Source organism: Theropithecus gelada, chromosome 2 (assembly GCF_003255815.1).
Source record: "Theropithecus gelada isolate Dixy chromosome 2, Tgel_1.0, whole genome shotgun sequence".
NCBI lineage: Eukaryota > Metazoa > Chordata > Mammalia > Primates > Cercopithecidae > Theropithecus > Theropithecus gelada.
Genome location: NC_037669.1, coordinates 88,922,129 through 88,945,227, shown reverse-complemented (window position 1 = coordinate 88,945,227; position 23,099 = coordinate 88,922,129). Strand labels below are relative to the sequence as shown.

Below are 23,099 nucleotides of genomic sequence, written 5' to 3'. Positions count from 1 at the left end.
ATCTCCACAGTTAGAACTGTCCATCACCTGATTTTGATATAGAAACTGCTGTTACTTTGTCCTTTGTTTTCTGCTATGTGAGTTCCTGACCATCTTCAACACCTCTCCATCACTTTTTCTCCCACACTTTCCAGGCCTTGGAGTACCTTTTCAAGTTCATTGTACAGTCACGGATCCTGTACTCACGAGCCACTTGTGGAATGGAAGAGGAACAATTCAGATCCAGTATCCAAGAACTTTTCCAGTCCATCCGGTTTGTGCTCAGTCTGGACAGCAGAAACTCAGAAACACTCCTTTTTACTCAGGTTCGCACACTGCAGGGAAGCTTTGCTGCTGGGTTCCTCTTTCTCAGCGGGAGGTTTCTTTGTCTTCTGGTTTTCAGAGATGAAGAAACCCTGCCAGGATCATGTGTGTTGGGTAAGGAGTGATTTATAAGGAAATACCTGATACAACAAAATGCTGCTTTTACTGCAAATCTGGCTGTGCCTCAGCTGCCAGATGTAAAACAGCTCATTGGCTTTATGTTGGAGATGAAGCACAAATTTGTTCTTGTGAACAGTCTTTAGACCAAATTTATTTAGCTACATACTACTTAGTTTTTTATGAACATCTTATTCATAGGAGATAATCAGAATGTATGGGGAATTTTATTTCCTGATTAAGCATTGTATTAACGAAAGTTGGGCACAGTGGCTCAGGCCTGTAATCCTAGCACTTTGGGAGGCCAAGGCGGGCAGATTGCTTGAGCTCAGGAGTTCAAGACCACCCTGGGCAACATGATGAAACCCCATCTCTACTAAAAATAGAAAAAATTAGGATGCACCTGTAGTCCTGGCTACTCAGGAGGCTGAGACAGGAGAACTGCTTGAACCCGGGAGGCGGAGGTTGCCGTGAGCCAAGATTGCACCACTGCACTCCAGCCTGGGCAACAGAGTGAGACTGTCTCCAAAAAGAAAAAGGAAAAAAGAAAATTTAGATTAGCTTTTGTCCATTCCAGAAGTTGAATGAAATAATTTGTAAAACAGTAGGATTAACTAGGAAGCTTTGGCTAAGAATTAAGATTAAATTAGGATCAGAGGGCTGGCAAGGTGGCCAAATAGGAACATCTCTGGACTACAGCTCCCAGTGAGATCAACGCAAAAGGCGGATGATCTGCATTTCCAACTGAGGTACCCGCCTCATCTCACTGGGACTGGCTAGACAGTGGGTGCACCCATGAAGGGCAAGCAGAAGCAGGGTGGGGTGTCGCCTCACCTGGGAAGCTCAAGGGGTTAGGGAACTCCCTCCCCTAACCAAGGGAAGCCAGGAGAGACTGTGCCTTGAGGAACGGTGCATTCCGGCCCAGATACTATGCTTTTCCCACAGTCTTTGCAACCCGCAGACCAGGAGATTCCCTCAGGTGCCTACACTACCAGGGCCCTGGGTTTCAAGCACAAAACTGGGCGGCTGATTGGGCAGACACTGAGCTAGCAGCAGGAGTTTTTTTCATACCCCAGTGGAACCTGGAACACCAGCAAGACAGAACCGTTCACTCCCCTGGAAAGGGGGCTGAAGCCAGGAAGCCAAGTGGTCTAGCTCAGCGAATCCCACCCCCACGGAGCCCAGCAAGCTGAGATCCACTGGCTTGAAATTCTCACTGCCAGCACAGCAGTCTGACGTCGACCTGGCACACTCAATCTTGGTCAGGGAAGGGGCATCCACCATTACAGAGGCTTGAGAAGGCAGTTTTCCCCTCACAGTGTAAGAAAGGCTGACAGGAACTTTGGAGGGGGCAGAGCCCACCACAGTGCTGTCAAGCTACTGTAGCCAGACTGCCTCTCTAGATTCCTCCTCTCTGGGCAGGGCATCTGTGAAAGAAAGGCATCAAGCCCAGTCAGGGGCTTACAGATCCAACTCCCATCTCCCTGGGACAGAGCACCTGGGGGAAGGGGCAGCTATGGGCACAGCTTCAGCAGACTTAAGTGTTCTTGCCTGCCGACTCTGAAGGGAGTGGCAGATCTCCCAGCACAGTGCTCGAGCTCCGCTAAGGGACAGACTGTCTCCTTAAGTGGATCCCTGACCCCCATGCCTCCTGACTGGGAGACACCTCCCAGTAGGGGACGACAGACACCTCATACAGGAGAGCTGTGGCTGGCATCTGGTGGGTGCCACTCTGGGAAGAAGCTTCCAGAGGAAGAAATAGGCAACAATCTTTGCTGTTCTGCAGCCTCCGCTGGCAACCTATAGAATAGGAGAAAATTTTTGCAATCTATCCCTCTGACAAAGGGCTAACATCCAAAATCTACAAATAACTTAAACAAATTTACAAGAAAAAAAAAAAACATAAAAAAGTGGGCAAAGGATATGAACAAATACTTCTCAAAAGAAGACATTTACATGGCCAACAAACATGAAAAAAACTCATCATCACTGGTCATTAGAGAAATGCAAATCAAAACCACAATGAGATACCATCTCATACCAGTTAGAATGGCGATCATTTAAAAGTCAGGAAACAACAGATGCTGGAGAGATGTGGAGAAATAGGAACACTTTTACACTGTTGGTGGGAGTGTAAATTAGTTCAACCATTGTGGAAGACAGTGTGGTGATTCCTCAAGGATCTAGAGCTAGAAATACCATTTGACCCAGCAATCCCATTACTGGGTATATACCCAAAGGATTATAAATCATTCTACTATAAAGACACATACACACGTGTGTGTTTTTCTTTCTTTTTCTTTTTCTTTTTTTTTTTTGAAATGGAGTTTCACTCTTGTTGCCCAAGCTGGAGTGCAATGGAGCAATCTCAGCTCACTGCAACCTCCACCTCCCGTGTTCAAGCGATTCTCCTGCCTCAACCTCCTGAGTAGCTGGGATTACAGGCGCACACCACCATGTTCAGCTAATTTTTTATATTTTTATTAGAAATGGGGTTTCACCCTGTTTGCCAGGCTAGTCTTGAACTCCTGACCTCAGGTGATCCACCTGCCTCACCCTCTCAAAGTGCTGGTATTACAGGCATGAGCCACCGCGCCCAGCCACACACGGATGTTTATTGCAGCACTGTTGACAATAACAAAGATTTGGAACCAACCCAAATGCCCATCAGTCATAGACTAGGTAAAGAAAATGTGGCACATATACACCATGGAATACTATGCAGTCATAAAAAACAAAGAGTTTATGTCCTTTGCAGGGACATGGATGAAGCTGGAAACCATCGTTCTCAGTCAACTAACACAGGAGCAGAAAACCAAACACCACATGTTCTCACTCATATGTGGCATATGTGGGAGGTGAACAAGGAGAACACATGGACACAGGAAGGGGAACATACACACCTAGGGGGGATCGGGGGACTAGGAGAGGGATAGCATTAGGAGAAATACCTAACGTAGATGACGGATTGATGGGTGCAGCACACTGCCATGGCACGTGTATACCTATGTAACAAATCTGCACGTTCTGCACATGCATCCCAGAACTTAAAAGTATAATAAATAAATTAATTAATTAAAATGAAACTTCAAAAAAAGATTAGATTAGATTCAATATTAGAAATACCAGTATGGGAAGAAAATTTGGTTTCTTATATTAAAACTACCTGGCCAATCACCTGAGCCCAAGAAGTTAAGGCTACAGTGAGCTGTGATTGGACCACTGCACTCCAGCCTGGCCACAGAGTAAGACACTGTCTCGAAAACGAACAAAACTGCCTGGCCAGCTAATCTGTTACCTTTCCACACAGTCTTACCCTAGAACAAATCAAGAATTCATTACCCCAGTCAAAAGGGAAGTATTTTTCCTTATAAAATGAATGTCAGAATTTTTATGTAATGGATTGTATTCTTCAACTTTTTGAAGCTAAATACTACGCCAAAACCTGTAAGCGAAGATCAGATAGCCTCTCTCATGTCCAGTCATTCAGTCACTGCCAAGTATATTGTTAGCCCAAGTATATATTTAAACTGCCTCATTTTAGATTAAAATTAAAAAACAAAAAATTTTTTTAAAAAATTTTGTTTTCCACTTGCCTCTGTGTTGCCTCTTGATACCAGTTGCCTGTAGGTTTCTCAGCCCAGAGGACAGGTAATCAACTGGGAGTACCTTAAGACTTCCTTGACTCTATAAGGAAATATACTCTATAAGGGAGTCTATAAGGAACTCTATAAGGGAGTACCTCAAGGCTTCCAGGTGCTTCTGTAAGGAAGACATCTGTGATCTCCCCTTCTAAGTACCTTAAGCTGCTCATGTTCCTCTTCCATTCCCCTCCCACAGCCAGAATACGGAGAGATTAGAGGTAGCTAGCAAAGCAATGCACATATGCTTTCTGGGAACTTGGTAACACAGTAATGCCCTGTATTGAGTGGCACACTCCTACTACATCAAGATAAATAGCTTAGATCTGGTCTCAGCTAAGACCTGGGTGAAAATCTGACCACCTTCTTTGGTGCAAGGCTCATGTTTCGTGAGTTTCACATATATGTGTGTGTGTGTGTGTGTGTGTATGTATATGTGTGTATATATATATAGAGAGAGAGAGATACATACACACATATGTATGCATATTATTCACTTAGACTTTATATCTTTGATTATGACCACTAGAGGATGTCAGGGTGTGAAAGTCCTTCTGTCCTGGTGTCTAAGTACAGGACATTTCACCATTTAAGAGAGCAAATGAGTTACTGTTTGTTATTGATTATAAAGCACCTACTTCACCACTCCTTTGTTTTTTATATCTAAGCTGCTAACAATATGTTTTGTTCTGGTTCTAATTACTGCGAAACAATCTCCTCAATATTCCAGGAGTTATAAATCTGCAGATAGAACTCATATAAGTGCTCCAGTTGGGCCTGGCCTGAATAAAAACCATAGCACAAGCCTGTTTTCCATGGCATAAATTTTCACTCACTCTAAGCCAGTGTCTGTTGCCTGATGGAGCAGTCAGGAAAACAGCCTTCCCTCCCCAGCCTGCCATTTGGGAAGGGTGTGTTCTCACCTTTTTGTCTCAAGGTGGCACTCCATTTCTCTTTGTAAATCCTGAGTTAATGGCATAAGGGGACTGAGAAGTGAAAAAAAGTCTTCATGCTGCTTCCACTTCCACAAGAGAAAATCATGAGAACCAGCATATATCAAAGGCCTATTGTGTTCCAGACACTCTACTGGAAACTTTATGTAAAAATTTCCCTCATACCAGCATCAAGAAATAAGTAATAGCAGCATCCCCATTTTATAGATGGGGAAACAGAGAATTAGGTTAACTTGCCAAAGTTTATGTGTCAGGTAAGTGGTAAAGCTCGAATTTGAACTCGTGTCTAATTCCAAAACCCATTCTCTTTCTCCTATAGTGCTCTGCCTCCCAAAGGTTCTGGAACTGTTCTATTATCAGATTGTTCTCAAGAAACTACCTTGTGGTCTACCAGAGCTTACATCCTAGAATAAAAGCCTAACATGCACACTCCCACTCCCCTTGCTTGGGTGTCTAGGTTGCTGAACTCTAAGCCCATGTCAACAGTCCTCAAGAGTTTATGGCTAACCAAATACACAGATTTCTCATCCTCTTGAATTTACTCTTGAGACTACCAGGCATCACTTATGAAAAAAATAATTTATGAAGCCTTCATATTTCATGGTTGCAAATAAGAATCTCTATTCTGGGGAAATGGTACAGCTCTCAGAACTGGATCATTGGCTGCAGGGCTGTGAGCAGAGTTCAGCTGATGCTGCTTGAAGGAACTCAGCTCTCTGCCATACTTTCTTGAGTTTGGAACCAAAATTGGAATGTTAAGAACTTGATCATAGAGATGAACAAAAATATAAATACATTTTATGAACAAAAACAGCTGTGGATCTTAAGCCACACTGAGCAGATTTTTCTTTATACCCCATTCTTTTGCCAGCAAATGCTATATGCAAGTTATGAAAGCCTCAGATTTCCTGGATCCCAGTAAATTATCTTGTTTTGGTTTCCTTTTTGGTTTTTCCTGCTCCATGCCTGAGTGCTGTAGTCAGTGGCCAGGGAGGAGCCCACCTAAGGCAGAGATGCTACAGTGCCTTCTCAGCCTCTCACCACCTTGTGTCATTGTCTGAGTGTGAAAGATAGACACACACCCTAATTCTGTGCTAACCACAGCTTCATTTACTTCTGCAGGCTGCACTCCTCAATTCTTTCCCAACCATCTTTGACGAGCTGCTGCAAATGTTCACCGTGCAAGAGGTGGCAGAGTTTGTGAGAGGGACACTGGGGAGCATGCCCAGCACTGTGCACATTGGGCAGTCAATGGACGTGGTCAAGCTGCAGTCCATTGCCAGGACAGTGGATAGCCGCCTGTTTTCTTTCTCAGGTAAATCAAGTTGGGATGAGAGTCAGACTCACCTTTCCTTCCTTCTAGGGGTGATAGCCAAGTGATAATCAAAGGATCAGTTTCCTCAACCATTATGCAAGAAACCAGTGACCCTTAAGATGCAGAATATTTTGGTAAACTATAATAGAGAATGTAGCCAAGACCTAGGCCTACTGTCTTACTCACAGTTTATTCCTAGGAATCCACACATACGGGCATGTCACTGGGGTGGTGTCTGAGTCCATTCAGGCTACTGTAACAGAATACCATAGACTGGGTGGCGTGTAAACAACAAACTTTCTCAGTTCTGGAGGTTAGGAAGTCTAAGATCAAAGCACCAGCAGATTCAGTGTCTGGTGAGGCCTACTTCCTGGTTCATAGACAGCTGTCTTCTCTCTGTTGTCACATAGCAGAAGGGGCAAGGCAGCTCTCTGGGGTCTCTTTTTTTAAAAGATCACTAATCTTGTTCATGAGGGCCCTGCCTCCAGGCCCACAGCTTCCAAGAACAGAGCTTGCCATACACTCAGGAAGGGAAGGAGAGGAAGAGAGAAGGGACTATCTCAAGGAAACAAGGATAAGCCAAGAAAATAAAAGAGGCCCTACAGATGACTTGAGGTCAGGAGTTCAAGACTAGCCTGGCAAACAGGGTGAAACCCTATCTCTACTAAAAATACAAAAAATTAGCCAGGCGTGGTGGTGGGCACCTGTAATCCCAGCTACTCAGGAGGCTAAGGCAGGAGAATTGCTTGAACCCAGGAGGCAGAGGTGGCGGTAAGCTGAGATCATGCCATTGTACTCCAACCAGGGCAACAGAGCGAGACTGTCTCAAAAAAAAAAAAAAAAAAGGGCCCTGAAAGGGGGCCCTGAGGACCCTGTGCTTTCTTGTTTCCTTGCCATACCAGTCGATACATTTTCCGAAAGTCTTTGGAGAACCAACAAGGATTAGAGAGAGGAATAGACAGGGAGCTCTTTATGCTCCCCAAAGGGTCAGGACAATCTAATATATTAGCAGCGTAGTCTGTCTTTCACGAAGAACTTCTGGTTTTGTTCCTGAAGCCACATCATATGTGATCAAGTTCTGCCTTGCAGGGACAACCAAATGCTCAATGGCCATATATTAAGATCAATATGAGCCTAATCCTTTAAATATAATATCATTGTGCTAGGATAAACTTCTGAGGCACCAAAATAAATCCAAAACACCAGCAAAACAATTATTAGAATTTTTATAATTTTGGTGGTTAATTTTTTAGGTTTGACTTTTTTTTTTTTAAAATGAGATGCAGTCTCGCTCTGTTGCCCAGGCTGGAGTCCAGTGGTGTGATCTCGGCTCATCGCAACCTCTGCCTCCCAGGTTCAAATGATTCCCCTGCCTCAGCCTCCCGACTAGTTGGGACTACAGGCATGCAACACCATGCCTGGCTAAATTTTTTTTTTTTTTTTTTTTTTTTTTTAATATTTTTAGTAGAGATGGGGTTTCACCATGTTGGCCAGGCTGGTCTCGAACTCCTGATCTCATGATCCACCCATCTCAGCCTCCCGAAGTTCTGGGATTATAGGCGTGAGACATGGCACCCGGCCAGGTTTGACTTTTAAAGTATAAGACCAAAAATTTCTCAGCCCAGTGCTACACATATTTGTAATACTAAATAGGTGTTCCCTTTGACTTAGCTCTGCCAGCGTATGGTATTGCTAGTAGTAGTAAAGCTGCCACCAAGAAAGTCATCTTTTTTCGACCAGTAACTGTTTATGCCGGTAAACAATTCTCTCTTCAGCTCCTATGTTGAAGATTTTATTAATGGTTTGGGCACACTGTCACTGAAGGCCACTGTACACACTTGAGCTTTGTGCACTGCTTAAAAGAAAATGCTTTCAGCTGGGCGTGGTGGCTCACGCCTGTAATCCCAGTACTTTGGGAGGTCGAGGTGGGCGGATCATGAGGTCAGGAGATTGAGACATCCTGGCTAAAACGGTGAAACCCCATCTCTACTAAAAATACAAAAAATTAGCCGGGCGTGGTAGCGGGTGCCTGTAGTCCCAGCTACTCAGGAGGCTGAGGCAGGAGCATGGCGTGAACCCAGGAGGCGGAACTTGCAGTGAACTGAGATCGCACCACTGCTCTCCAGCCTGGGCGACAGAGCAAGACTCTGTCTCAAAAAAAAAAAAAAAAAAATGCTTTCAAAATATGTGGGAAGGGGAACAGCAGACTGCTCTCACTGACATACTTTATTTCTAATATCTCTGCATGTACTTGCTGCTTCACACAAACACTTAAGAAAAATTTTCTTAATACTTATGTGGCCTTGGACTATGTAATTGGATTTTAGATGACAAACACCGCCAAAATTTCGTTTGCATCTCACTTTCATTGAATGCCTGAGTTGCAGCATCTTCCCTGAAGCAAAAGGTTCTTTACCAGTGATGTCCTTTAACCAGCACTGGTATTCTCAAAGTATAAGTTTGGTCTCTTCTTCAGCAGGTTCTAGTAACAAACCACTGTTTTTATCTGTAAGCAGCTATTGGTTATTACAAATACTAAGTATGTTGGTATTTTCATCCACACAGTGCGGTATCAACTTTTTTTATTCAAGCAGCCTTTTAAATCTAGACTAGCTAGTATTCTATCCTGTTTGAACATATTCTAAGCATTTGACAAGGCAGGCCCAAATCTCTTATATATCATGTAATTTGTCTTTGACTGAAAAAGATTTTCTGTCTGAATTTCATGTGGAACTCTTAACTAAAGACAGATAAGAACGATAAATCCAAAATGCCATGGCTTGTTTGTGTTACTGATAATCTGACTAAATCATGCTGGCCAGATATGATGGGACCTGCAGAGTCACACCATCACTGACCACGTAGGAATACAGGGTGCCATAAACACATTCACATTTGCATTTCACTTGTCTCCTAACCTCCCCTGTGAAGTAAATATATTATAGAAGAGGCCCTTACACCCCGTTCTACAGATGAGGAAAATAAAGCTCATGAGAGGAGTCAACTTGCCTGAGGTCTCAGAATGAGTTAATAAAGGAGCTTGAAGTAGGACAGCCTTCCTGAATTTGGGATTCTAAATATAGTCACCTTCTGATGAAAGTGCTATTCTGGTAACATTGGGAGAAAGTAAAAGAAAATCATTTGAAGTGTTCAGTGGGATTGGTGATAAATGTTGGCTAATTATCAAAGTCTTGTGACAATACAAAGGTCGTGCTTCAATTGTGTTCATTGCTGTATACACACTGAGCAGCAATCTCACAAGGCTGTGGGGGAAAGGGAGCAGGCCTGTTGGCTGTGGCAAGGTAAATGCTCACAGGGGTGGAAGTGTCAGACTACCTACCTAGCCAGGGCATAAAGAGGGGCAATCTATAATCCATTTCAAGCCTGCAAGTTCAGTCAGTGTAGTTCATACTAAGTATACCATTTAAATGGAATTTTCACTGTAAACTGTGCTTTTAATTTGGAGTCTATTCATTAAAGAGATTTCATTTGGGACCGGGTGTGGTGGCTCACACCTGTAATGTTAGCATTTGGGGAGGCCAAGGAGGGAGGATCGCTTGAGCCCACGAGTTCAAGACTTGCTGGGCAGCATAGTGAGACCTCATCTCTACAAAAAAATTAAAAAATTATCCGAGTGTGGTGCCATACACCTGTGGTCCCATCTGTGTGGGAGGCTGAGGTAGGAGGATTGCCCTAGCAAGCCTAGAAAGTTGAAGCTGCAGGGAGCCATGATCATGCCACTGCATTCCAGCCTGGGTGACAGAATGGGACCCTGTCTCCAAAAAAAAGAGACTTCATTCCAAATGAAGCAGACTCCTAACATTCATCCTGCACAAAATATCATGGATGCTTGGTATTGAAATGAGAACAAAGAAAGATGGAAGAATAATGTCATGTGATGGCTTATAATTTCCAGGCAGTGAGCTTTCAGGCCCTTGTAAGGTAAGGGGATTACCTTCACTTTTGCTCTAGTCTCAACCCCACCTGGTTTGAGAATAGCTAGGTCCTATAATGCCACTGGCTTCCCGCAGTAGCTAGTTCTCCTCTAAAGGCTTCTTCACCTTTGTGTTTTCTCTCCCAGAATCCCGCCGCATCCTGCTTCCTGTGGTTCTCCATCACATTCACCTTCACCTGAGGCAGCAGAAAGAGCTGCTTATTTGCTCAGGAATTCTTGGCAGCATCTTCTCCATCGTCAAGACCAGCTCTCTGGTAGTAGCCCCACACCCACTCCACCCTGCTCAGCTCTTCCCTAGTCTTGTATTAGTTTAGCCAGAGGCAGACCAACAAAGATCGCTTTGTACACTTTTCAGTCACAGATGCTTTCATCAGTGACAGGAAGGTGCCCAAGTGAATGGTGGCCTGTGTGTTCCCAACAGGTTTCTCTGTACAACGTATTCTTGCTATTTTTAAAGGTTGCACTATCAAATCTACCCAGAAATATAGTTATCTGTAGTACCACAAAGCCCAATTCTGTGTCATGCTGTTTCCATCAATAGGTTTTAATTCTGCCTTCTTGGGAGTTTTCTGAGAATATTCAGGCATGAGCACAGGGAGGCAGACCCAGACTTGAGAGGTAGCTTGCTTATTCAGGCTCTTCTGTTAGCTTCCTGACAGCTTGATTCCACCCATATGGCGTTCCTATACTGTGCCAAATGAGGTCAGGTTAATGTTGCCCACCAGAGCTCTGAGCCTCAGAGGATGGTAGAATTGTGCTTTAAGGGTCAGGTTTCAACTGATACTGCTTTTACCCATTTTCTTTCCTCTTTATTTTTTCTTTTTGAAAGAAATCGGTGGTAGGCGGGGATGAACTGAGGTAGGGAAAGAGAGAAGAAAAGATATGAATCAGGCACAGGCGAGAGTAGGAATTTATTTTAATGATACTTATTTCATGTACTTTTGATAATAGAAGAAAGGCATATTACTTATAGAAAATTCAGAAATGATAGGAAAGCATAAGGAAAGAAATGTAAAACAAAAATGGATTTTTAAATTATACCGTTTTATTAAGTTGCTAGAGAATAGAATTTCACATGCATTTAAAATGAACGGCAGTTACCAGGTGATAAGAATATACAAGGATAGGCTAGCTACATGTAGTGGGAGAGGCACCTAAAAAAAAAAAAAAGTATATTTTGTTTGAGCAGGGGACAGGGACTCAATAGGATACTCTGATGTTCAAACTCAAAGTACCATCTGGTGACAGGGGTCTAGCTTGGCAGAGAGTGACTATGATGGTGATAATGGCCCTATTATTTGCTCTTGGCTCCAGGTAAGACTTGGCAGCTCTTCTTCCCACCAGGCCTCAGAGAAGCCACACCAAGCACATAAGATCTACTCGTAGCCCAAGGTTGTATTGAGGGGGGGACAGCTTATTGCTAAAGGAAGGAGAGAAATTGAAGCAAAAAAAGAGGAGGAATGGAACAGGAGTGGGAACCAGTAAAAACCTGGAGGCGATGGTTTGGTTGTGTTTGTGGGGCTAGAGTCAGTGTAATGAGTTGCTTATGACTACCCAAAGATACATCACTGGTAAGTGTTATGATCAGTTCGACAGATAGGAAAAATGACTTTGGTCCCAAGAGCTACTCAAATTCTTCATGTGGAATGGGGCAGAGTATAGTTAAAATGGATGGATGGGTAGAGGAACAATGAAATTGAAGCTCAATGAGAGCAGAGATATTATCTCTCTTGTTCACCTCTATATATTTAGGTTCACAAACAGTGACTGGCACATGGTAAATGTTTAGTGAATGATAGATTGATGGATGGGTGAAGGATAGACACTAGGACCAGTGATAGTATAAACATCTTAGACAAGGGGCAACAGGAATCTCTTTGTGAGATAATTAAAATCATGCTACAGAATTTGAGATGAATGTGAGAGGTCTATAATAGGATAACAGATTCTTCCTAAATTAGAAAGTGGCCCTCAGTGAGGAGACATGCTTCATTGTTTTTGTGAGGTGGCCAGAGAAAGATACACTGAGGCTGGAGTCCTTCAAATGGACCCTGTAACACGAAGGAGAGAGCTGAGGAGCTAGAAGTGGACCCAGGCATATCTAGGCAGCAGTCCAGGCAGGCAAAACTTGAGGGCACCCAAGGGGAAAACCCTGAGGAGAAAACAGGGTGCTCAGAAAGATGAGCTACTTCTGTGCATTAGTGCTATGCACTAGTGAAGGTACTGCGGCCACACCCTGTAGTGTGAATTCGTCACCATTTCTCAAACTTTATCATTTCCAAAAGTGTCAGCAGAGTTGTGCCTTCTCCTGACTATTCTAGGGAAATCAAAGAAAACATTTAACTCAGGATCTTTGTTTCTGCCCTGTATATCAAAATTAATGTATCTGCTTGAGATTCGAAGTTGCAGGTGGTGTTGAGTTAGGGTAAGGCCCCAGCCACCATGCCTGGGCAGCAGTGGCAGTTGTGCCTCACCTCCTGTCAAAGCCATTGTCCTGGGTTCCTTGACACTGCATGTTGGTGAGACTGAGAGCTTGGTGTCGGGAATCCAGAAGACTACTGCTGATGGACCTGACATAGTAAGTGCTGCCAGCTGTACTTCAGCCTGGCTTGGTGCTAACGGTGTGCTCTCTTACTGCTTGCTCCAGGAGGCAGATGTCATGGAGGAAGTAGAGATGATGGTGGAGAGCCTCCTGGACGTGCTCTTGCAGACTCTGCTCACCATCATGAGCAAATCGCACGCTCAGGAGGCGGTAAGAGGGCAGCGGTGCCCGCAGTGCACAGCCGAGATCACTGTTAGTAACTAACATCCAGGTTTTCTTGCCTTCTTTTCTAACCTGGGGCTTCTCCACAGTACTCCCCCTCCATCTTACCATCCCATCACCTTCATCTCAGCCTCCCCTCCTGCATGGTTGTCAGCATGCTGCCCTCTTCCCTTCTTGAATCTGACTCTCCTCTCCACTCTGAAAGCTCTAGGTTCATATTCCCAGGACTCTTCTTTAGGGCAGATCTGGGGAATGTTTGTTGTCCTGTTTTCCTGCATACTTTGAGCGAAGTCATTTTCTATATTGTGGAATGAAGCAGGGATGTATGTAAGATGTAGTAAGAGGTTGAAGTTGAAAAACAGACTACTTCTTCTAGGAACCCCCTCATATAGGTTCTCCTAAATGATGTACAGGACAGAATAATTTTCTCAGAATTGGCTTCTATCTACAAATTAGTTGCTTTTGTCCATTATGTTTGTATCTACATTTTTAGGATTTGGAAAAATGTGATGAGGTAAATTTCACTGGCATTACTGAATAATGATTTTTCTGTAATCTAACTAAAAGAGAAACGAACTGGGAAGGCTTCTCAGGAGGGGCAGAGAGACGATGCCTTGGGCCCCTCATGTACCCCAACTCCAGAATAGACTTCTCAGCCCTGAGGTGGGGACATGATAAACAGTTTTCGTGGAATCTTTCCATTGGCAGATGGGAGATTACAGTGATCTCTCTGAAGAAAACCCTCTGGAGCAAGCCAAGCTACAGCGTGCTAGGGGGAGCAGGGAGCACTCAGGGAGCAGGTACGTGTTCTGAAGCACTGGGCTTGGAAAGAGTGTCTGCTCCTTTAGGAGCCTCTGTTGAAGGCACCCTCACTGTAAGTAAAAAACATATATGTATATGTACCCTGGCATTTCCTGGTAACCCAGCCTTCTAACCAACACTTACACAGTGCTTGCTGTGGGCCAGAATCTGCTTTATGCACTTGTCCAATATTAGCTCATTTAGCAGTACTGAGGAAGTGATTCATTTTATGTAGATTATAATGAGGATGATGATCATTGTAATTTATTTAGTACCTTTTTACATAATGGACTTTATTCTTAAATGCTTTATATACATTAACCCATGTGACCCTCATGACAAATTACCTATAGCTTTTTATGCCCATTTTTGAGATAAAAATGAGGTTCATGAACATATATATTTTGCACACATGTATTTTTAATAATTTCAGGCCAGGCGCGGTGGCTCATGCCTGTAATCCCAACACTTTGGGAGGCCAAGGCGGACGGATCATCTGAGGTCAGGAGTTCAAGACTAGCCTGGCCAGCATGGCGAAACCCAGTCTCTACTAAAAATACAAAAAAAATTAGCCAGGCGTGGTGGTGGGTGCCTGTAATCCCAGCTACTCGGGAGGCTGAGGCAGGAGAATCGCTTATACCTAGGAGGTGGAGGTAGCAGTGAACCAAGATCATGCCATTGCACTCTGAACTGGGCGACAAGAACAAAACTCCGTCTCAAGAAACAAGAATAATAATTTCAGAGACCTAGAAAGGGTTTGAGAGACTAAAAACTGTTGTCACTTTCTCACGAGTTCATAAATGTTTGAAAATTGCCCACGAGAAGTAAATGTTCTCCCTCCCTTTTAAAGAGGCAACTAAGAGGAGGCCATGCTTGTCTGCTCCATGCCAAAAGTTGCAATAAGATGGTTTTTGAAGTCCTTAAAGCAGGATTTTATTCCATGTATCCCAGTTGGAACTTGAAGACATTTTGAACATTGATATTTATCCTTTAATTTCTACTTGTCTTAAAGCCCATAGCTTGTCCCCTCAAAAAGGTCAATTTTAACTCATCTGCCTTTCAGACAGGCATATTGATCTGCTGTGTTTTGTTTGTCCAGTCTAGTAACCCTGTGCAAATTCTAGGAGATTCCAAAGAAGTCCTTGTACAAGGGCTGCTCTAGCCCAGCAGGATCGGCAGAATCCAAATTCTATCCAGAGAAGGTTAAGCTCTCCCCTGTTCCAAGTATCCTCTATAGACTTAAGTACAGTGCCTTGGCAGCAAAGGACTATTTAGCCAAAACTTTCCTAGGAAAAAAAGGGAGAGTATTTGTCTCACTTTGCAATACTACTTTATTATTGTGTAAGATTTTTCAGTAGCCCCATACTGCAGAGACCTTATTCCCCCCCAATCTCTCCAGGCTTTCCTTAGCAGAAAAGAAGCTTTAAAGGGCCAGATTTGTCATCTTTCTTCCATGATCATTGGGGCCATCTCATACCCTCCCTTCTCTCCTTGCCCTCTATGGATGGGGGGAGCACAGCTCTTGCAATTGGCCATGCTAAGTGTTTTTTTTGGGTTGGTCCCTAGGGCGAATATGTGTCCTGCCTTCTCTCACTGCTCCGCCAGATGTGTGACACCCATTTCCAGCACCTCCTGGACAACTTCCAGAGCAAAGATGAACTCAAGGTAGGCAGTAGAACACCTTTCATGTGGGAGCCAACACTCCCCAGGGGCTTTTTCCCTGTCAGGGGGATGAGTGCAAGTGACTAGCATTGCCACGGGTGTAGGATTCACCAGCCCTACTTTACAGCTGAGTGTTGGCCTCCAGAAGCTGAAAGCCAGCAGTGTCCCCACACAGCTGGACCCTGGTAACACTGCCAAGTTTTCCTTAACTATTGGCAGCCCTGTGATCATGTGCCTCTATTAGAGTCCCACACTGGTTGTCGGAAAACCAGGACTCCTTCCTTTCTTAGTAACTTGGCAGTTACCCTTATATTTTGTACCTACAAATTAGGATTTGCTGTTTTAATGCCTTTAATAATAATAATGATGACAACTTTTTTTCATTTAAATATATTTGTGGAAGATACCTTTAGAGAGCAAGGTGTGCACTGCTCATTTGCTGCCAGACTCTGGGTCTGGAACACTGAAGGGCTTATTTTTGTCACAGATTGCTATACATAATTTAAAAAGCCAAAGTGTACTATAAAGTTCATAATATAAAACACCTGTTTTTTTTAGCTAGTAGTCCTAGCTACTCTTGAGGCTAAAGTGAGAGGATCGATTGAGCCCAGGAATAATTTTTTTTTTTAAATTAGTGGTTTCCTGGCTCAGCCTGACTCATGTCCAGTCCCTGCTCCACAAAGGCAGCCATTTTCAATTCATTTGCTATTCTTCAGGAAGCTTCTACTACTATTTTTAGCTATTAGTTATTATCTATTTTTCCCTTTCTATGGAAAATGAAGGTGATTCTCCAGAATCATTCCTCTCCCACACACATCCTTTCTCCCATTCTCCCAATGTAGTTTTCATATATTTTTGTTTGCATTGGTTATATTGGTTATCTTTTCTTTATTACAGCTAAATAAGTACTGTGGTGAGCCAAGACTGTCCTGGGATTATGTTTCTTTTCTTGTAGAACAGTGATGTCCAGTCTTTTGGCTTCCCTAGGCCACATTGGAAGAAGAATTGTCTTGGGCCACACATTAAATACACTAACACTAACAATAGCTGATGAGCTAAAAACAAATATATATATATATACACACATATATGTATACACACACACACACACATATATATAAAATATTTTAAGAAAATTTACAAATCTGTTTTGGGCCTCATTCAAAGCCATCCTGGGCTGCATGTGGCCCATGGGCCATGGGTTAGACAAACTTGTTGTCAAACTTATTGTTTTTATAAAAATTAATTGCCTCTCTTTTTTTGTTTGCTTATGTTTTGTTTTGGTCTTCAAATCTGGTGAGGATTTACCACTCTTGCTATCATCTTTCTAATGTATCTCTTCTTCTAGCTTGCCTTATGGTCAAATGTATCAGATGTCAGGTCACTTTTTTTTCCTAGAGATTTCCTCCCCTACTGCTTTTATTTATTTCAGTCTCTATCTTTTGTGTTGGAGACTCTCCTCCTACAGACTTTCCTGTAGAGACTCCTGGATGATAGTGTGTATCTAAAAGTGAAGTCCTTTAGTGCTGATTACAAACTCTAGGTATAGGCAGGGCTTTCTCTAGCAGGCTCCCCTGTAGATGGCCAAAGAGGATCTGCCCTTTTGGTCAGAGCATTCCCTAATTCCTGTATCTGCAGGACTTGGACTTGTTCATTCCCTAGAGGGGAGTCTTCTACTTCTCCTGTGTTGGGCACAGGAGTTCAGTGTCGCAAAAGATCAACACTGAGACAAAGGATTCCTCAGCAAGGCTAGTTTACTTTCTGCAGAAAGGGTGCCCTCACCAGCAGTCCAGCCACAAGAGCACAAACAAACAAAGGAGACAGGGTCGTCTGTAACCTGACCCATCCACCCTACTGCTGTGTCTGGTTTCCATTGGCTGGAACGGGATCTCACATTCTATACTCGACCCGATTGGCTAGCGACTTAGAACTTCCCAAAAGAGGTAAAGGTAGAGGAGAACAAAGGAAGAGAGGAAGTAACTTGTGGAATGCTGAGAGAGGCAAAAACACTTCCAAATAAGAGAGAGGAATAGGCTATGACCTAATGCTTGCTTGGATTGGTTCAGGCGTGCCAGGGCAGATATCTAGGCTAAAATGTGGAAGCTGAGAACAGAGTATATTGATTTCTTTATTACAGCTAGCAGAATTTGAGAATATTAGCACTGGTCTTTGAGTAAATTTTGCTTTTAAGAGAGGTTACTATCTATTCTTAATTAGACTGGGAGGAAAGTTCCTTTGAAGAGGAACCTCTGTGTATTTCATTTTCTGCATTCTGGAAATGGAGTAACCTACCAATATTTTAGGAACGACATAGCAAAAAGGGGCTGTGAGTCTTCCAGTTCAGCAGGTAAAGTTTCTTTAAATGCCTATTTTCATTTTGGCACCTCAGTCCTCAGCTGTTAATGTATCCTTGAAGACAGACCCTCAGTGATCAACTCCTCCAGAAAACAGCCCTCAGTACTCTGGCAGGGCAGAGAAAAACTTATTAGCTAGTGACATGAGATAGCAGAGGGGATGTTAGACTTTAATCTTCCTATTGTTAGCCCTCATACCTTAGATTACGGGAGGTGCCTAGTGGCGCTTCAGTTTGTGTGCCTTGCTTCTTATTGTTCTCATCCCCAAAGGCCCTTGGCTCTTGGTATTCCCAGGTCTGTTAAGTCAGTTACCAGTTTCTTCTTTTTCAAGTTTTCAGTATTTGTTGACCTCATTTGCTTACCATCTTCTCCCCTCTTGTTTTCTTTGTGTGGGTCTATGCATTTCTCTTTCTTGGCTATTATTTTAGAGGATTTGAGAAGCCACGGTAAGGGAACATGTTCTGTCCACCACACTGAATATGGAGCTTTGTATGTGTTTTCTTTTTTTATGACAGTATTATTGAGATACAATTATACCATAAAATTCATACTTTTCACAAGTGTACAATTTAATGCTTCTGATTATATCCATCTTAAAAAGACTCATCACAAATAGTGATATCAAGTTAATAATTTAAGACTTCCAGCCAGGCACAGTGGCTCTCGCCTGTAATCCCAACACTTTGGGAGGCCGAGGTGGGTGGAGGCAGATCACCTGAGGGTGGAAGTTTGAGACCAGCCTGACCTGACCAACATAGAGAAACCCTGTCTCTACTAAAAATACAAAGTTAGATGGGTGTGGTGGTGCACACCTGTAATCCCAGCTACTCGGGAGGCTGAGGTGGGAGAACCACCTGAACCTGGGAGGCAGAGGTTGCGGTGAGCCAAGATCGTGCCATTGCACTCCAGCCTGGGCAACAAGAGCTAAACTCTTGTCTCAAAAAAAAAAAAAAAAAAAAAAAAAAACTTCCACAAAGAAAAGCCCAGGACCAGATGCCTTAATTGGTGAATTCTACCAAATTTTTAAATAAGAATTAATATCAGTCCTTTGCAAACTATCCCAAAAAATAGAAGAGGAGAGAACATTTACCTACTCATTTTATGAGGTCATTAATAAATACTGTGATAAGAAAACTGGACAAAGACATCACAAGAAAAGCAAACTACGGACCAATACCCCTTATGAATATAAACACAAAAATCTCCACTAAAATACTAGCAAACTGAATCCACCAACATAGTAAAGTAAAAGGATTATATACCATGATCAAGTAGGATTTATCCCAGAAATGCAAGGTTGGCTTAACATGTGAAAATCGTCAAGGAATGGCATGAGCCACACAGAAAAATAGGAAGCTCCTGACTTCCCCTCCACCCACAGACACCATATAAACATCTATTCATGGATCACTTCCCTCTGAGAGAAGGAGACCAATTGAAAGACTCTTACCCACCAGGCAACTGAGGAAACATCCACATTGAATGGATAGGAAAAGCTGAGAGGCACACTCAGGCACAGACCCCACCCCTGGCACTGCACCATAAAATCAGGAACGGAATCCTTAACATTTACCTGCTCCTTGTGGAGAGGAGGGTTTGGACTTCACATATACCACCCTAATTCTAAGATTTGCCATGGTTTGGCTCCTAATTCACCAACTCTGGGAGGGGAGGAAATTTGACACATGTAAGCATCTCTAGATCACAAGGAAAAAGCAGCAATTTTATATGGGCACACAAGCACTTCCAGGGCTTTATCCTCTAGAAGCACTCAGAGAAAGGGCTCCAAAAATGCAGCTCCATGTGTCTCTCAGGAACAGACAAATTCTTTCAGTGCACATGTGGCAGTCTGGCTTCTTACTGACTTAGACTGGGGAGTTAAAGGAGCAGACAAGTAGTAGCTTGCTGCTAGCCTGAGCAGCAGATTGGCACTTCCTGAGCCTCCTCCCCCAGCTCACCCTAGTGATAATTTCAAACAAACTCCTCTCCTAGAAGGAGTTTGTCCACACATGGAGCATCCCAACTTTTATAGCTTCTACCCAAGGGAATGCATCCTAAACCTCCCTGTTCTGGGAGCAAAGAGGACTGGCTTCCGTGTGTCTCTAGACTACATGAAAAAGGTCGTGGTTTCAAATGGGCATGCAGGCACTTCTGGGGCTTTATCCTCCTGAAACAGTGCAGAGAAAGGGCTTAAAAACACAGTTCCCCTGTTTCTCCCTGTAAGGGGTGTATGACTACTTGGTGGTCTGGCTTCTAACTCACTTACATTCACGAGTTAAAGGGACAGGCAAGTATTGGCCCACCCGCAGCCTGAGAAGCAGATTGGTACTTCACAGGCCTTCTCCCCCAGCTCATCTCAGGAATAATTCCAGGCCTGTTAATCCCTACTGGAAAGAATTGTCCACATATGAGTGCTCCAACTTTTACAGCTTCTACCCGAAGGACTGCATCCTAAACCTCCTAGCATTAGGAACAAAGGAAGCTGCATATATATGAGGCTGTCTAGACCTCAGGAAAAAAAAGTTGCAGTTTTATATGAGCACATAACTACTTCCAGGGTCTTCATCTCCCAGGATCAGTACAGAAAAGTGGCTTTAAAAACTCACTTCTCATTTCTCCCTGGAAGGGGTTTATGCCATGCATCAAGTACCGCAACTTTTACAGTTACCTCTCAAAGGACTCTATGTTAAACCTCTTAGTTCTAGGAGCGGAAAGAGGCATTTATGAATCTCCCCAGATCACAGAACAAAGATGGTTTTAAGTGGGCACACAAACACTTGCAGGAGCTAACACCCCTTTGAAGCAGTGAAGAAAAGGAGCAGGAACATGCAGCTCCAATTTTTCTCTTTAGAAAGGTCTCATGGCACATAATTCCAGTGGCTGCTTTGTAGCTTGGCTTACATTGAACTTGTTTCAGGGAGCTAATGGAGAAAACAAACAATAGCCATTTAGCAGCCTGAGCCAAGGCTCAGCACTTCATGAGCCTTTCCTTTGGCTCACCACAGTGATAAGTCCAAGTGTACCCATTCTTCCTGGAAGGCGTTTGGCCACACATTAAGTACCACAACTTCTATAGCTCCCACCCAAGAGACTATCTCCTTAATAACCTAACCCTGGGAGAATGGGGCTTTGCATTCCTGAGTGGCCCTAGATCACGGAAAGCCAAGACATAGACATACAGTGTTTGCAACAAATCCTCTTCCCCAGCTTAGTGCAGTGACAGTGGGAGATAAATGCCCATGTTCAACTTTACCATGAAGATACAATAAACTGGAGCATGCATCCAATACTTTAACCTTTGCAGCTACATAACAAGAGTCTGGCTCCTAAGTTATCAGTTTCAGAGTATGGAGAGGACATGGCACATCCTAAGCTCCAGGAAGCCACCCAAAACAGAGACAGCAGTCTGGAGAAACACAAAGATTTGAGAGGCACCTTAGAATCTCTGGATGGATGGATTGGTGAGATCCTTCTACACAAGTCCAATCTGACAAGATTGGGAGAAATAGTTGTCTTATCTCGTATGCAGAAATGAACCACAGAGCATCGAGGAAAATAAACAGGAGTATATTTCAAACAAAAGAATAAGATAAATCTCCAGAAACCAGCCCAAGTGAAGTGTAGAGATGTGATCATCCAACAGGGAATTCAAAATAATGTTCATAAAGATGTTTACTGAGGTCAGGAGAGCAATGAAAGAATAAACTGAGAAATTCAACAAAGAAATAGAAAGTATACATAAGTACCAAACAAATCATAGAACTGAAGAATACTCTAAACTGAAAATTTCAATAAAAGGATTCAGCAGCAGACGATCAAGCAGAAGAAAGGATTAGTGAAATCAAAAATAGGTCACTGAAAATTATATAATCTGAGAGACAAAAAGAAAAGAAATTTTAAAAAGAGGTAAGTCTGGGCACGGTGCCTCACGCCTGTAATCCCAGCACTTTGGGAGGCCAAGGCAGGCAGATCACGAGGTCAGGAATTTGAGACTAGGCTGGCCAACATAGCGAAACCCTGTCTCTACTGAAAATGCAAAAAATTAGCTGGGTGTGGTGGCGGGCACCTGTAATCCCAGCTACTTGGGAGGCTGACACAGGAGAATCACTTGAAACCAGGAGGCAGAGGTTGCAGTGAGCCGAGATCATGCCACTGCACTCCAGCCCAGGCAACAGTGCACGACTCCATCTCAAATAAAAGAAGAGTTTAGTTTGGAAGTCCTAGCCAGAGCAATCAGGCACGAGAAAGAAAACGCATCCAAATAGGAAAAGAGGAAGTGAAACTATCTTTGTTTGCAGATGTTATAATTCTATACCTAGGAAACCCCATGGCCTCTGCCCAAAAATTCCTGGATCTGATAAACAACTTCAGCAAAGTTTCAGGATACAAAAATCGATGAAAAAAATTAGTAGCATTTTTATACACCAGCATTCAAGCTGAGCCAAATCAAGAACATAATTCCGTTCACAATAGCCACAAAAAGAATAAAGTATCTAGGAATAAAACTAACCAGAGAGGTAAAAGATCTCTACAAGGAGAGTTACAAAGCTGCTAAAATAAATCAGAGATGACACAAACAAATGGAAAAACATTCCCTGTTCATGGATAGGAAATGAAGAATCGATATTGTTAAAATGACCTTACAACTCAAAGCAATTTACAGATTCATTGCTATTCCTATTAAACTACCAATGACATTTCTCACAGAATTTTTTAAAAAAAAATTTACTTGATATGGAATTTTTTAAAAAGCCTGAATAGCCAAAGCAGTCCTAAGCAAAAAGAACAAAGCTGGAGGTGTGACATTACCTGACTTCAAACTATATACTACAAGGCTACAGTATCAAAAACAGCATGGTACAGATACAAAAAAACAGACACATAGACCAAAGGAACAGAATACAGAGCCCAGAAATAAAGCTGCATACCTACAACAATTTGATTTACAACAAAGTTGACAAAAACAAGCAATGGGTAAAAGACTCCCTATTCAATAAATAGTGCTGGGATAACTGGCTGGCCATATGCAGATTGAAACTGGACCCCTTCCTTACACCATATACGAAAATTAACTCAAAATGTATTAAAGACTTAAATGTAAAACCTAAAACTATAAAAACTCTGGAAGATTTTCAAATAACTTTAAAAAGAACTACCTGGACATAGGCCCTGACAAAGATTTCATGACAAAGACACCAAAAGCAATTTGCAACAAAAGCAAAAATTGATGAATG

General features: G+C 42.9%; 1 protein-coding gene across 1 annotated transcript in view; it reads left to right on the top strand.

Moving 5' to 3' along the window:
* Positions 1–23,099, top strand: part of DOCK3 (dedicator of cytokinesis 3) — a 682,478-nt gene that overhangs the window by 563,767 nt on the left and 95,612 nt on the right. The window contains exons 23-27 of the mRNA XM_025375707.1: positions 135–305; positions 6,137–6,329; positions 10,411–10,538; positions 12,932–13,078; positions 15,416–15,514. Of these exons, the coding sequence (XP_025231492.1) occupies positions 135–305; positions 6,137–6,329; positions 10,411–10,538; positions 12,932–13,078; positions 15,416–15,514 (738 nt within the window). The remainder of the gene's footprint in view (positions 1–134; positions 306–6,136; positions 6,330–10,410; positions 10,539–12,931; positions 13,079–15,415; positions 15,515–23,099) is intronic.